This window comes from Taudactylus pleione, unplaced genomic scaffold, assembly GCF_031769625.1.
Source record: "Taudactylus pleione unplaced genomic scaffold, aTauple2 ptg000041l, whole genome shotgun sequence".
In the NCBI taxonomy this organism is placed as follows: domain Eukaryota; kingdom Metazoa; phylum Chordata; class Amphibia; order Anura; family Myobatrachidae; genus Taudactylus; species Taudactylus pleione.
In genome coordinates, this window is record NW_028284443.1 from 71224968 (window position 1) to 71241315 (window position 16348).

The 16348-nt window shown below is 42.9% G+C and overlaps 1 protein-coding gene across 2 annotated transcripts in view; it reads left to right on the top strand.

Annotated features, from left to right (window-relative positions):
• TBC1D4 (TBC1 domain family member 4) overlaps nucleotides 1-16348 on the top strand; it is a 180702-nt gene that overhangs the window by 152993 nt on the left and 11361 nt on the right. For both annotated transcript variants that reach the window (XM_088459332.1, XM_088459333.1), the window contains one exon: nucleotides 9682-9837. In XM_088459332.1, coding sequence (XP_088315458.1) covers nucleotides 9682-9837 — 156 coding nt within the window. The remainder of the gene's footprint in view (nucleotides 1-9681; nucleotides 9838-16348) is intronic.

The window sequence follows — 16348 nt, forward strand, 5'->3', positions numbered from 1 at the left end:
AGAAATACTGGTTAAAAAAAGATTAAAGGCTCAACGCTATTAGGTGCGAGTTGGATCCTGCGATTTGTTCTCACTGAGAAATCCCCTGACTATTACATTTGCAATCCAATTCCAAATTTGCGTACATTTTTCAGGGGAAATTAGAGTTTTTTGTGTGCAACCCCCTGAGCAGGTGAAAAGGTAAGGTCTTTGTATTAATGTAAAACCTGTCAGGACTTGGGGCCTTATTCAGATTTGGAAATAGAGTGAGAGAGAGCAAGTAGCTGGGCACCTGAACAAACCATGTTGTAATGTAAGTGGTGCAAATACATACTTTTTTTTCATGTGGGGTAAATACTGGCTGCTTTTGCATGTAGCCCACAAATGCTGGACAGCTTTATTTTTACACTGCAATTTAGATGTCAGTTTGGATACCCCTCCCAAATCTAATTATTATTTTTTAAATTCAATAAAGTTTTATTGAGATTTTTAGTTACAAAAAACATAAAAGAAAATAAAACAAACATGGCAGACAGTATAGAAAAATTGCGATATAAAAAAGGACTTACACCAGTATAGCGAACAAAATATAAAAAAATACTTATGAGACCAAACAGGATATATTAAAAAAAAAAAAAAAAAAAACCTGGCATGGAAAAAGGAGTATACAAAAACCCGAAGGCGCCATTCGGGTTGACAAATAGAAAACAAATATTTGAGGACGCAAAACAAAATATTTAAGTACATCACCAATGAATTCCTAAATATATTAGCCGGACATCACAAAAAAATATATAATTAAATATATATATATAATATATATAAAACCCAATATCTATCCAAAATGTTGAAACAAAACAAACACCCAAAATAAATCTCCCCATAACCCCCCAACCTGGTTACACCTGGATCCCCTAACATCTACCCCCCTAGTCTACACTAACCTACCTATAAATCCCCCCCCCCCCCCCCCCAAACCCAGATAGCGGATGGTAAACTTACATAAATGCCAAGGGCAATACAGTGAATGACCTAAGCTAAGCTAAACTCATCTGCGTTGTACAAAACTGGAGTACCTCCCATAGCAAAACATTGACATTTACAAACATTCATTTACCACAGAGGAGATTAAACAAAAGAAAAAGGAGAAAAATAGGGTATGTAAAATTCACAACAACATTATCTATTAGTAAGGTCTAATACTGGGCTGAAAATTATTAAACATTAGTCCAGTCAGGCTTCATTCCCTTGAAAGGATAAAAGTGGAAGAACAGTCCCATCCCGGCATACTCTAGGAGAAACAGGAAAGTTCACATTGTACTTAAACAGTAAATCCCATAATCGTGATGCACCAAATAGAATTATAGAAGGAATCTGTTGAAGATCCGCAGCTACAGCAAACGAAACCAGGATGCAGACGGACAAAGTCTCTGTGAGAACTGCACACCCAGAAATCAGGTAAGTGTCCGGCTTGACACCTGCACAACACTACCGGGGGGTCTACAGGTATAAATTATATCCACTGGCTTAGTATCGAGCTTATGGAGAAGTCTCTGTGTAGAGGCATTGACAGCCTATAGGATTAGTTGCAGAGAACTATGCATGTTTGAGATATACATACAGCCACAGAGAGTTATAGAACCACTATAAACAGAATAAATGTCCAAGAGTAGGAGCCTCAGCACAGCAGGGAGATCAACACTGCTGCCTATAGGAAGCCCCCGCGGCAAGATGGCGGTGGCTGGCACACCACCAGGACTCACCCGCAGAAGCCACCAAGGAGACAGACAAGTGCACATCAGCAGGCTGCAGATATGCTGGGAGAGTCACCAAGGGAGAAGTCCCAAAGGCCTCTGACACAGGATATACCGGAGCAGTGCAGGCGCAGCACCAGCGCAGTTGGGAAACAGCCACAGACTTAATATGACAGCCGCGGATAGCAGATGCACCGCAACATGGGACTCATCCGACGAGGTCTTCAGGCAGCAGGTAATCCCACAGAGGACGGGAAGCACACCGGAGTACTCCGAAAGATGCAGAAGAGAATACCACAGCGGTATATCAAAGATGAGAGGTACTTCCACGAATACAGGATAAATATCCAGGATCAAGTGGGAGAGCTGGTGAAAAGCGTCCTATGCCATGCTACTCCAGACCACGCCCCCCTGCTCTGTGCCCAAATCTAATTCTCTTTGCACATTTTACATCTGCCCAACCTGCAATGCAGCATGATTTTACCAAATTGTACAGTTACTTGTTCTTTTTTACTCTATTCCCAAATCTGAGTCAGGCCCACAGTGCAGAACCTCTGGTACACACCTCCCAATAACTAATCATTTATTTGAATGGGTTTAAATAACTTATTTGGCCAATAAAGACATATCTGTTTTCAGGTGAATTTCTCCAAACAGCTCAATAATTGGTTAAATGATGTGGAACATGTATGTGGAGGTGTATATGGTATATGATGTGGAACATGTATGTGGAGGTGTATAATGGTATATGATGTGGAACATGTATATGGCGGTGTATAATGATATATGATGTGGAGGTGTATATGGTATATGATGTGGAACATGTATGTCAGGGGTGGGGAACCTCCGGCCCACGGGCCGTATACGGCCTGCAAGGTGAAATCGCCGGCTGGCTGTCAGCGGCAGCAGAAGAATCTGCGTAGTGGAGCGGCTGTCAGCGGCAGCAGCAGAATCAGCCTAGTGCAGCGGCTGTCAGCGGCAGCAGCAGAATCAGCGTAGTGTAGCGGCTGTCAGCGGTAGCAGCAGAATCAGCGTAGTGTAGCGGCTGTCAGCGGCAGCAGCAGAATCAGCGTAGTGTAGCGGCTGTCAGCGGTAGCAGGCAGCGCAGCAGGGGGAGAGGGGATGTCAGGATTGTCATTGATGGCTGGTAGCCAATGACAGCCCTGACATACCCCTTCCCCCCGCTGCGCTATCAGCGGAGGCAGGTAGCACAGCGGAGGGATGGTGTGTGTGTCAGGGCTGTCATTGGCTATCAGCGGCGGGAGGTAGTGCAGCAGTGGAGGGTGTCAGGGCTGTCATCGGGCGGATTAGTGCAGGGGCTCTCTCCCTATCAGCGGCGGCAGGTAGCACGGGGGGATCAGGGTGTCAGGGCTGTCATTGAGTGCCATGCAGGGCTCTCTCCCCATCAGCGGTGACAGGCAGGCAGCGCACGGGGAGGGAGGGGGGAATCAGGGCTGTTATCTGGCTGCCATTGAGCTGGTTAGTGCAGGGGCGTGCAGGGTCTCACCCTAACAGCGCGGGCAAGCAGGCAGTGGTGGCACAGCAGGGGGTGTGTACAGTCAGTGCTGTCATCAGGCTGGTTAGGACTGAGAGGACCCCAGGGCTGCCTTATCAATCTGCCTGTCACACATCCATAGGGACTGCCCCTCCAGACTCTGCCTGGCAACATACCAAAGAGAAGCAGTTACTTACAGCCATCGCATTAAGGGTGAGTTAATAACGTTTTTAACCAAATATAGGAGGCAAATTTTTAAGTTAATAACTTTGTATGGTCCCCGAATGATTTTCTAAAAATCCAAATGGCCCTCGCCAGAAAAAAGGTTCCCCACCCCTGATGTATGTGGAGGTGTACAATGGTATATGATGTGGAGGTGTATATGATGGGGAACATGTATGTGGAGGTGTATAATGGTATATGATGTGGAACATGTATGTGGAGGTGTATAATGGTATATGATGTGGAACAGGTATGTGGAGGTGTATAACGGTATATGATGTGGAACAGGTATGTGGAGGTGTATAATGGTATATGATGTGGAACAGGTATGTGGAGGTGTATATGATGTGGAGATGTATATGGTGTATGATGTGGAACAGGTATGTGGAGATGTATAATGGTATATGATGTGGAACAGGTATGTGGAGGTTTTATAATGGTATATGATGTGGAACATGTATGTGAAGGTGTATATGATGTAGAACATGTATATGGTATATGATGTGGAACATGTATGTGGAGGTGTATATGATGTAGAACATGTATGTGGAGGTGTATAATGGTATTTGATGTGGGACAGGTATGTGGGGGTGTTGTATTGATGGGAGAGGTGTTTTAGAACTTGCAGATGAGGTAAAAGTATTTGTTCCAACTTAATACAAATGTATAAAAACAATGAAATAATACTATACAGACATTTTTCTGTACCCCAAAATACTGGAGACGTTAATTTGATGAAAAACGCTCGCTGTAATTTTTTCACCATTAATATAATGTGCAAAAATCAGCCATTTAACGCCATCTAAAATCCTCCAGTACTTTCCTTATGGCCACTAACAGCCTTCTACATGGTCATGCTATCTCAGTTGCAAGCTGTTTTGGGGGTTCTCCCAGGTTGCGCTTCTCCCAGGTTGCTTTTTGTAGAAAAGTCGCTCACCCTCAACGCGATTACCACATATTTACATTTCTAATGGATCTTGCATTTCTTGGGTGCGTGCATTCATGTGATGCATGTGCAATGGGATTGAGCTCTAAATATACATTAGAAGACCGTCATAAGTAAATCTATTGCCTGGTGTCGTCATGACATCCCATTGCAGATCTGTTCACTTCACTTCATGACCAGATGGTTCCCATACTTTATGACCAAGCTTGTTTTCAAGTTTGAGATTAATATATATATTTTTTTCTAAAGTAAATTTTTAAATTTAGAGCAACCGTCACTCCTGGGATCAGTCACTGTTGATAAACTGTAGTGACCAGGTTGGCGTTCACTTCACTGAAATCATTCCTCTCTCTAATCAAGTGGTTTTTATCACAAAACAAGGACTTAATCATACTTATCCTGTCCAGTGGTGCATCAAGGTGGTGACTCCGTCCCAGAGCGCTGTCACTACATTCCTCTGGGCCATGGGCATAACCATATTGACTCTGATCAGGTGAACACTAGTATCCAGTCTCTACCTGTCTCCTGCGCTCACATTACTGCCTCCTCCTATTTCTTGCAAGAGTGTACTATTTAACATTGCACCTGCCACTAGCACATTGTCAGAAAAATGTGATTCAATGCCTCTCTGTGTGCTCACTCACCAGTGTGTATGTGCCAGCACTGATTGGCTGCCTGAACATGCTATCTGCTAGATTTCTGCAAACCACGGCTGCTTCATCTACTCTTCAGTCCTGTGCTGTAACCAGACTCCAGTCTACCTTTACCAGCCTGTATTCAAGCTGCTGCTCTCATTTGGTCCCATTCCGGTTCTGTTACTGCTATCACCACTCCAAGCCTCCGGTCCCATTCCAGTTCTGTTACTGCTATCACCACCCCAAGCTTCTAGTCCTATTCCGGTTCTGTTACTGCTATCACCAGGCCTAGCCTGGTTCAAGTTTCCGGTCCTATTCTGGTTCCGTTGCTGCTATCATCGTTCCCTGCCCAGTTTAAGCCTCCAGTCTCGTTACGGTCTTTCTTTCATTGGTCCCAGCCCGGTTTAAGCCTCTGGTTCCGGTTCCATTGCCTCCAATCTCAGTCTGCTTCCGCTATTGTTACTCCAAGTCTGGTTCAAGACTGCCATTCCATTCTGGTCCCAATCTGGTTCCAGTTCAACCCAAGCCTATGTGTTACACTTTTGTTCCAGCCTGCGTAGTAGTCTGAAGTCTGCTGAGCGTCCCATAGACTATCCTAGTGCTTCAAGTGCCAAGTCTTCAGACTACAGTGATCCTGACTTCCTGCAAGTCCTCTGAGTACAACTCTCCTGCTTATTGCGGGTTCAGGTGGACTTTACCTACTGTATATTGTACTCCAGATTACTTTGCTGCTCTGCAATTGTAATGCCTATTCTCAGCATCGCAGCTCCTGACTTAGTTTTGGGACTATCCACTCACCATACCATCAGTACCAATATTGATGGTGGTTGTGTTCCTGGGGGTCCTCTCTTTGAGTGTGGGGTTCATGCTAAGTTTCTGCTTCAGCGTTCACTCCAGTTGCTGGGGGTACTAGATCTTGAGGATGTAGCCTCCAGTCACCCAGGGTAAGGGGTTGAGTTCCACTCTATTGGTTCCAGAGGCAGGCTGGGAGCCTTCCAGGTGTCACTGACTTCTCTGAAGGCACCAGGCATTTACCACAGGGATCACACCCATGAGTAGACTTCTTATTCAACCACCACAATTCCTCTGACTAGTCAGCCCAGTCCAAGGGTCCTGACTCTGATCTGAAAACCCCAGTCGTGTTTACTTGTTTTCAGTCATCCCCAGGATTTATACACAAGCCAAAGGTATTATCTCCAAGAGAGTAACTACTTGGAGATAATATGATCTAGATTCAGAGACACAGAAAGCGAGGTTGATGTTGGGCAGAGTTCAGGAACACCAAATCAGTATCCAAAAGCAAGGTCAGAGTCAAGGTGTTGTCATTAACAATAAGGCCAAGAACGGGTCAAAACTGCAGAAAAATCCACAATGGCTAACACTGAGGGAAATTCAATTCAAAGCGATGTTGAATAGCCGCGGGAGGGAGCTCCCGAAGCTATTAAATTCAACGTGGTGTTTGGGCGGGCTAAGGAATTCTTCTCGCACCCCCCCATTATTTACAATTTGGAGGCCCTGGTTTGTTTGATGGTCTTTGCATTTGCCATCACTAAACCTGAATCTAATAGAGCGACTTCTTTTTTTTAAATTTTTTTTTATCAGATATATTTTTATTTCTCTGAAAGAAATACAGATAAGAATAAACACAAAATCAAACAAGCAAAACAACTGTGACACACATAACATAGTAAAACACTATAAAGAATACCATAAGACCCATGTTTTTTGCAGTATTATTGTATGGTATAGCCGAAAACTAAATATAAAGAAAAAAACAATTAAAGAAACAGAGAGCATGAATAACCAAATAGTATAGCGAAGCCGCTTCCCTCCCCAGGGTCAGAGCTACTTATTAGATCTAGACTACATGGGTCTTCTGTTGCTAGCATACAGGAGATGACTGTCTGTAGTGCATTACCTGCTGTAAAGAAGTGGAGGCAGAACCGACCATGATTGATATGATCAGTTAAATATTAGCACTTTTAGCTATATATTGAATATTATTATTGCATAGTTAACACTCAGTGTTCTCCCCAGGCTGTTTTTTGCGGGTGCACCACCCGGCACTTTGGAAGCCTGCAAGTGGGGACAGTGGCCCTCATTCAGAGGCAGTCGCAAGAAGCAACCGCTCGTTCTGAATGAGGGCGGCCGCTAGTATTTTTTAGTGCGGCCTCCTGGTCGCTAGCTAAGCTGTGGGTGGTAACCGACCAGGGTGATGGTCGCGATGGGCCATCTGGGCTTGCGATGAGACCCTAAGGTTGGGTCTCGGCAACCGCAAGCCCCAGGGAGCTTCCTGTTCTAATCGAGCAGGAAGCACCCCACTGACATCACTGCTGATGTCAGTGCGGCCGCCCACAAAACGGCAGGCATTCCGTCAGGAACTCCTCCGTTTGTGTAGCCACCCCCCCCCCCCCCCCCCCCGGCCACAAAGCGGGGCGAGCTGTCTATCAACATCGACAGCCGCCTCTCTTGTAGAGAGCTCCGGAGTGAGAGAATTTCTCTCTCGCTCTGGGGCTTGCGCACGCGCAGTGCAGCCGCTGTGCGTGCGCAGGGCCTTAACATCGACCAGATTGCGAGCGCTCAGCGCTTGCGACCGGGTCTGAATGAGACCCAGTATCTGGGAGCTGTATAAAAAGGACCAAATCCTACAGACTTTGCAGTTTTTTCATAATCAGATGACTGGGCCTCTAATAAGAAGAGGATAATTAATATATAAAATGTTATTTCAAATCATTATAAGGTCAGGGTTTAAAACATATTATTATTGCAAAATTTTCTGGGGGGAACACTTACTCATATGGTACAGATGCGATCCTTCTGTATATTTAATTGTATAATGTATTCTGATGTTGCAATTATTTACTAAGCATTGTGTCAAACCCAGTTTTAAACACACTGAGCATCGCAGGGACATGAGTGAATATTTCCCAATAAACCACACATTTACTAAGAATCGTTTTTTCCGATGGTGTATGGAATCATCTTTGTAAGCGTGTATGTTCAGTCATATTTGGACTGCAAAGAACAGACTTGCCTGTGAGCTGCGTGTTTAGCAGAAGCACTGCATGGATCATTGTGATCTGTGCAATGCTGCTGTATTGTATAATGTACAGAAAGGTTATCATTTAAAAACAATAAAAGGGCGTGGGGTTCCTCCCTCCAAAAGCATAACCAGCCCTGAACCTCTGAACCTGTTCTGGTACAGGAAAATCAGGGGCAATAACCAACATTTCTATAACCAGCATAGGGCTGAACCAGCCGGGGTGGTACTGGGCACAGCAGGGGGACCCCTGCAAAACCATTCTCCAGGCCCAAACTGGTCAGCCCATGGCTGGCAATCCTCGGAAAGTAAGGACTCCCCCCAAAAATGTGGTCCACCCCATCTCGAGCATCAACCAGCTCTGGGCTGAAAGCCCAGTGCTCTTCCCTGCACACCTGGGTTTCCTGTACCTTAGCCATGATTGGCTAAGAGTCTGGCTGCTCTGAGCCTGTCAGCGGCCATTTTTATGATAAAAGACTGCTGATTGGCTGAAAGCAGCTAGGGTGCAGGAAACCTTATTGGTTCCCTGCCACTCAGCTAGCGCTATTATTTTCTGAAGACCAGATTCTACTGGAGAAGAGAACTGACCGGACCCAGGGAGTAAGTAAGTATGTAGTATGGGTGGGGGTGAAAGTGGTTGCGAGTGAGTGAATGTGTAATGAAGTATTCAAACATTTGCTTGTTTTAGTACTGGCACTTGTGGTTCTACAAGTGCTGCAGGGCAGGCTGGCTGGGACTTGTAGTCCCGCTGTGAAAAAACTATTTGTATTTGATTTAACTCATTACCCCTGCATACACCTCTTCAAAGGGTGCAGTTGATGCTCGGGAGGGGGGTTCCCTTTTTTTTTTTTTTGGGAAGAGGAGGTGCCTACTTTCCAAAAATTGACCAGTTTGGGGCTGGAAAATGGTTTGGCAGAGCGACCCTTTGCTGTGTGTCCCTTTTGTGCCATTACTACCATGGCTGGTTAAGCTTGGTGCTGGGAATAGGAAAATAGAAGGAAACCCATGTCTGTTTTTCCCCTGATTTTTCCTGTACCAGAACGGGCTCGGGTCCAGGGCTGGTCATGCTTTTGTGGGGGGAACCCCACGCCGTGTTTTTTTTTTTTTTTTTTTAAATTTATCCTTTCTGTACATTATACAATACAGAAGCATTGCACAGATCACACCGATCTATTCAGTGCTTCTGCTAAACATGCTGCTGAGGAGGGAGTCTATTTTTAACTTCTATTTTATCCCGACTTTGCTCCATTTACGATAGTGTTTGCAGAGACAATTCTTGATAAATGCCCGTGTTGTATTCCTGTCTATGGAAAGTACTTCTGTGTTTGGCCAATAGTGTATTGACTTCTATTTTTGTGTTCAGCCGTGTTTAGCAGATAGATTCGTGTTTTTACTCTGTGTTTGGCTTTAGTGAATCTCCCGTGTTTGAAAATCAGGGGAAACTCTCACGGGAATGCTATCTCGGCCAGACACGATTATTAGTAAATAATGGCCACATTCACTATATAGCTATATGGATATTTTCTTCTGCCTTTACTATAAAATATAATTTGTCTTATTATTTTAGGTGTAATAAATTCCTTTTTTTCATTTTTAATATTTCCATCCAGCAAGCAGAGATGAGCTACAGTCTAGGAAAATTAAATTAGATTATGATGAAGTTGGAACATGCCAGAAAGAAGTTTCCAATCTTTGGGATAAGAAGTTAAACTGCAGAACAAAAATCCGGTTTGATATGGAGGAGATGTATGCCACCCTAAAGGAAGGTACAGGCCTTGTTTATTGCATATTTGAGCGTAATGCTTACAGCCGCCTTACCGCCTTTCTTTCCTCCCACTCCCTCGACCCTTTTCAGTCTGGCTTCCGTTCTCTCCAATTCACTGAAACTGCTCTCACGAAATTCAGCAATGACCTCCTTGCTGCCAAATCCAAGGGCCACTACTCTCTGCTCATTCTCCTTGACCTCTCTGGTGCTTTCGACTCACTGATCATCTCCAGATTGGACTACTGTAACCTCCTCCTATCTGGCCTCCCCAACTCCCATCTCTCTCCTCCCCAGTCGGTCCTCAATGCTGCTGCTCGGCTCTTTTTCTCCAAACGCTCTACATGTTGCTCCCTTCTCCTACAAGGCCTCCACTGGCTCCCCTTCAGAACCCAATTCAAGGTTCTTACACTCGCTTACAAAGCCCTCACCCATTCCTCTTCCATTTACATCTCTGACCTCATTTCCCACTCACCTGCCTGCCCCTTCGTTCAACAAATGCACGCTGCCTCTCATGCCAACAGATTACTTCCTCCCACTCCCGCCTCCAAGATTTTGCCCATGCTGCTCTCCAGCTTTGGAACTCTCTCCCTCTCACCATCAGACTCTCCACCTCTCTACAATACTTCAAAAGGGCTCTCAAGACCCACTACTTCATCAAAGCATTCCAGCTCTCATCCTAACTTGCTGCTACATGTTCCTTCCACCCTGTTAACCCATCTGTGTAACACCTGTTTGCCTGCCCCTACCCTTTAGAGTGTAAGCTCTTGCGAGCAGGGCCATCTACCCTCTTGTGCTTCTCCTTACTTTATTTGCATCTACTTCTTATCTTCACTAGGGCACCTAACACTTGGTTGCATATGTTCTGTTGCGTATTTGGGTGTTATGGTCACCAATGTAGCAATGTATATTATCCATACCCTTGTTCTGCATTGTATTGTATTGTACTGTAAGTCACTTATTTGTTTTTGTACTTTGTAAGTCGCTGTGGAACACTTGTGGCGCCATATAAATAAACAATAATAATAGTAATACCTAGACTTAGATGTATAAATCAATTTTGTTGATCACTTTGTAACAGAGTATACCAACTAGGAAATGATGCAAATAGTTTAGAGATGGAGTACATTTTAATTCAATGAATATTGTGACTTAGAGTGTCTACATAACTTCAATTCTCACCTATGCAAGTGCATTTTTCCAGCTTTCTTAAGACCAGCACTGATTGGGTCACGAGACGTCTTGCTCCAACAGTTTCCGGTTGAGTGTGTGGTTGAGTGAATCTGTGCTTCATACTGTAATTGCACAGTCTCTGCTACAAATGAAGCATGCTGAAAGGCATGATCCGTTGACTCCCAAGCATGTTGTATATGCAAAATTGTGCAGCAATACAGTCCCCACACGCTTAGATTTTGGTGGCCAGGGTTATGCATCAACAGCGCAATTTACTCATTTTGCGTCAGGGGCTACTTTGCAAATGCTTTCACATAACCAATTTTTCCATAGGCATATTTGCAGAATGCTGTGCTTAGGAATAAGAGAAGTTAAATACTCAAAAGATATTATCACACAAAGGAAGCAATAGTACCAAAAAGAACCCTTTGCGGGGGCACAGCTTCAAAGTATACATGAACGATCTAAAATAAAATATAACTTTTAATATGTTTCTATAAATAATGGCAAAAAGTTAATACGGTAGCTGTTTTTCACTAATGAAACTACACCAAGGAAAATTTTGTAAATACACATAAATATTTTTGCCAAAGAGAAAGTGACATATTACAAACAAAAAATAGGAATACACCAACAATGTTTATAAATACTAGTTTGTGTCCCTGAAAGGGCAACTGGTTTTAGTTACGTTAGATACCCGGCTGGGTGAAAATGTTTAAATGGGGTAATCTTTTATAGTTCTCTCACAGCCCATCATGGCCAATATAGTGAGAGAAAATGGCAGAAGAGATTTCTCTATTGTCTGCTGATTTTTTTTAAAACCTAATATTTCCACCATAAGCTCAAAAACGCTGTAAATATATATACATCAGCAGTAAATGTAGATAACCCGTAATCATCAGATTTTGCATACGTTGGGTAGATAAATAAGCACATTCACATGGCAAGCGGTAGATGGTATCTCTAGATTGTCTGGCTAGTTAGCTATATAGATCACACAAGCAGAATCATATCTGATGTATTGTAGACCATTAAGTGTCCTAAAAAGAAAAAAAAGGGGGTAGATTCTGCACAGAACCTTTCATTTAGTTACGTTTGTATAAACCAACCATGAATAGTCATTACTTAAATGGTATCATTAGATAATATTTGTTGCTGGTGCTCCCATAGCCCAAAAGAACAATATATATGCAAAAAGAAAAAAGTAGCGTTAGTTGCTGGGGCACTGTTTAATGATAAATCCAGTTAAAATGTAACTTTTATTATATATGAATAAGATGTATGGCACCATATATCCCCGCAAGGTTATTCAAATACATGTTAACCTTGTTTGAAAACAAAGTCTTGAGGTTTTCCTCTGGCGAAGTATTAATAAAGTTCCATTACAATGGGTATGCAATGCAAATGGTTAGCAAGAGTTGCAGTATTTAAACCATGAATAAATGTGACAAACAGGAATGTAGTTGTGGTGCTCTGCCAATCGTTGCTAAAATCCCATATGTTCCTCTTTTAACCTACAACACCTGGTATTCCCTAGAGGTCTCCCATCTAGGTACTAACCATGCCTATCACCATTTGGCTTCCAAGTTCAGACGAGATTTGGCAATCTAGTGATGTATGGCTGTAGGAATAGTCAGATAGGGAAATGTAAGTTACCGCAGCACAGGTCAGAGCAAGAACACAGCCATAAACCATAAATGTAGGACTATCACAATAAATAGTCCATTTTATTATTAAAATATTGTGTTCCAAGAAAGTTGACGCATGAGCATACTTTGGTTGTTACACATCAGTCGTTGTTGATAATACCAAGTAAGAGTGTACAAATAAGTGCATAAATTACAATCTTATGTTGTGTAACCCAAGTAGGAGGGATATAGTAAATCACACCATAATCCAAAAGGGATAATAATAGTGGATATTATATATCCAATGGTGAATCCTCACCAAGAATTGCGTCTCGGTATGCTCAAAACAGTATTTATATCACATAAGTTTAATAAGTCCTCTCCAAATAGAGGTTAAATCATGGTATGTTCATATAAATTGTTAATAACACAGAGTATGTTGCATGGCTCATTCTTTGTCAATTAAGTCAAAAAACAAACATAATTTAGCTGATAATAAAACCACAATTTCCTGTAATTTCTGTTTTAGTGGTTATATATCATTATCACATACAGACAAAGAATAAGAATAACATGCTAGTCATTAAAGGTTCATATAAGTTATAAATAACAGAGTATATTGCATGGCTCATTCTTTCTGTTTAAGGGGTTATATATCATTATCACACACAGACAAAGAATAAGAATAGAGTGCTAACCATTAAAGAAATGCATAAAGGGTAAAGCAGTTTTTGTAGCAAAAAATATTGTAACATAGGAGATTACATACACATACACACTATGGGGGTCATTCAAACCCACTCGCGAGCGGCAGTACGCTCGCAAGTGGGTCGATGTTCCCCACTGCGCATGCGCACGACGTAGGGAGCTCCGTCGTGCGCATGCGCGAGACCCGGCGAGCGAAGGACTTTCCATCGCTCCGGGTCTCGCACCAAAGGGGGCGTGCTGTCGATGTTGATTGACAGCACGCCCCCTTTGGTGGGCGTGCCGGGGGCGTGCCTGCCAGACGGAGGCGTTCCTATGGGAACGCCTGCCGTCTGAAGCCGGCCCAACTGACATCACTAGTGATTTCAGTGAGAGTGATTTTGGCTCTGATAGAGCCAAAATCACTCCTGGCTTTGCGGTTGAGAAACCCGACCACAGGGTTTCACTCGCAAGTCCGATGGTCGCGATGGTCAAGACCATCGCGACCATCTTGTTGGACGCTCGTATATGCTGTGGGTGGTGACCCACAGCTATACGAGTGTCCAGGAGGACGCTCCATTTTAATGGAGCTGGGCCCTGATTCAGAGCGAGCGCTCTGGTCAGAGCGTCCGGCTCTGAATCAGGGCCTATGTGTGTTATTTTCAGTGTGTCTTTTTAAACTACTAAATTGCAAGCCAGTATGACAAGATGCTTGATAGACACAAACGGTGTTAGTTTTGACCCAGAGGTCTCTGCAGCTAAGAGCATGAAAAGTGCTATGTGTATAGGCTCATTCGCTTCTTGGACACTGAGGTCCTATACTAATACCAATCACATGCGATACCCTAATACATACGATACCATTTCCATTGAAGTGGGAGCTCAAAGTCAAACAATTTATATGAACATACCATGATTTAACCTCTATTTGAAGGGGACTTATTAAACTTATGTGATATAAATACTGTTTTGAGCATACCGAGACGCAATTCTTGGTGAGGATTCACCATTGGATATATAATATCCACTATTATTATCCCTTTTGGATTATGGTGTGATTTACTATATCCCTCCTACTTGGGTTACACAACATAAGATTGTAATTTATGCACTTATTTGTACACTCTTACTTGGTATTATCAACAACGACTGATGTGTAACAACCAAAGTATGCTCATGCGTCAACTTTCTTGGAACACAATATTTTAATAATAAAATGGACTATTTATTGTGATAGTCCTACATTTATGGTTTATGGCTGTGTTCTTGCTCTGACCTGTGCTGCGGTAACTTACATTTCCCTATCTGACTATTCCTACAGCCATACATCACTAGATTGCCAAATCTCGTCTGACCTTGGAAGCCAAATGGTGATAGGCATGGTTAGTACCTAGATGGGAGACCTCTAGGGAATACCAGGTGTTGTAGGTTAAAAGAGGAACATATGGGATTTTAGCAACGATTGGCAGAGCACCACAACTACATTCCTGTTTGTCACATTTATTCATGGTTTAAATACTGCAACTCTTGCTAACCATTTGCATTGCATACCCATTGTAATGGAACTTTATTAATACTTCGCCAGAGGAATACTTCAAGACTTTGTTTTCAAACAAGGTTAACATGTATTTGAATAACCTTGCGGGGATATATGGTGCCATACATCTTATTCATATATAATAAAAGTTAAATTTTAACTGTATTTATCATTAAAGAGTGTCCTAAAAAGTAACAGATGTGGTTGTAAATCACCGTAGAAGACATGTATCAATAAAAAGACACATTCATTAAAAATATTAATGAAATGCTGTATCTAATCACTGTTGGTTCATAGTGAAATTCCTAGGAATATTCATCATGGTTGCGGGTCATAATGGAAATGATACTCGAAATAACATGAGGCAGCAAAGATGTTGTAATAGTAAACAAAACTGTAATAGCCAAGAAATAAACCTCTTGTCTTTTTTTTACTTATTTAACATTTGTAAAGAATAGCAATCATCTTCTAATAGGCAACTTAATTAGATCTGGGAGATACAGACGTCTCTGTAGCTCCTGCAAATGTAGTGTGTGTGGATAGCAAGGATAACGGAGTTGCAATGCCACAGTTAATCCCCCCGAATGGCTGTGTGCCCTGGCAGTGATCAGGCAGCCAAGGAGCCGAATGAGCGGTAATTACAAATAGGAAAAAGATAGGTTACCTCTGCTGTCTGTGCAGAAATTAATTGGCGTGATCCCTGATACTATGTATTGCAGGGTTTCACTGCCGCTCTGGATGAGGGAGTGACTAGTGAGGAGGAGGGAAATACCTGTGTGTATGGATGCATCAGCGGAGTTCTCCAATGTTGAATGAAAGTCCCCGTCACCACTGATAGGAGCATCTGCTGGACGCGCGTTTTACCCTCTATATATGGGCTTGTTCACCAGTATCAGCCTAGAAAAAGAGAAGTTAGATGCTGCCGCCAGATTTCAGGAAGATCATGAACTCTCTAAGGACTCCCCCTACTGAAGGGAGAACCAATGAGATCATGTGAAATGTTGGTCAAAACAAAATGTTTACATTTTGACTCCCTTTACCAGCATACTCTCTATATGAAATGTGCAGTGACAAGGAGGAGAATATGATTGCATGTCCAATCCATTTATCACTAAATCAAATTTACGAAACATTAATACAGGTGTCTTCATGCGCTTTTGCTGCAGTCGCACCAAACAGTCCTCCTTTTTAGAGCCCCAGGTCTTGTGCAAGATGGGATGATGCAATGAACAATGCGGTGCTGTTACATGCAGAATGTAATGATACGTTACGCCGTTGTGCACCGGATTGTGCTATGTATCTTTAAATCGCATTGCTGGGTCGTACGGTGTGTACATGACACTAAGACGCACCACAAGACTGCACTGATTAATTTGATATCTCTGCGCGACTGAGTCTGAGTCTGTATATGAGGATCTACAATGCAGCGGCCACAGCTTTTTTCCTCAGCACGTTCCATTGTGCTTCGTATACATATCCAGTCGCACATCAAA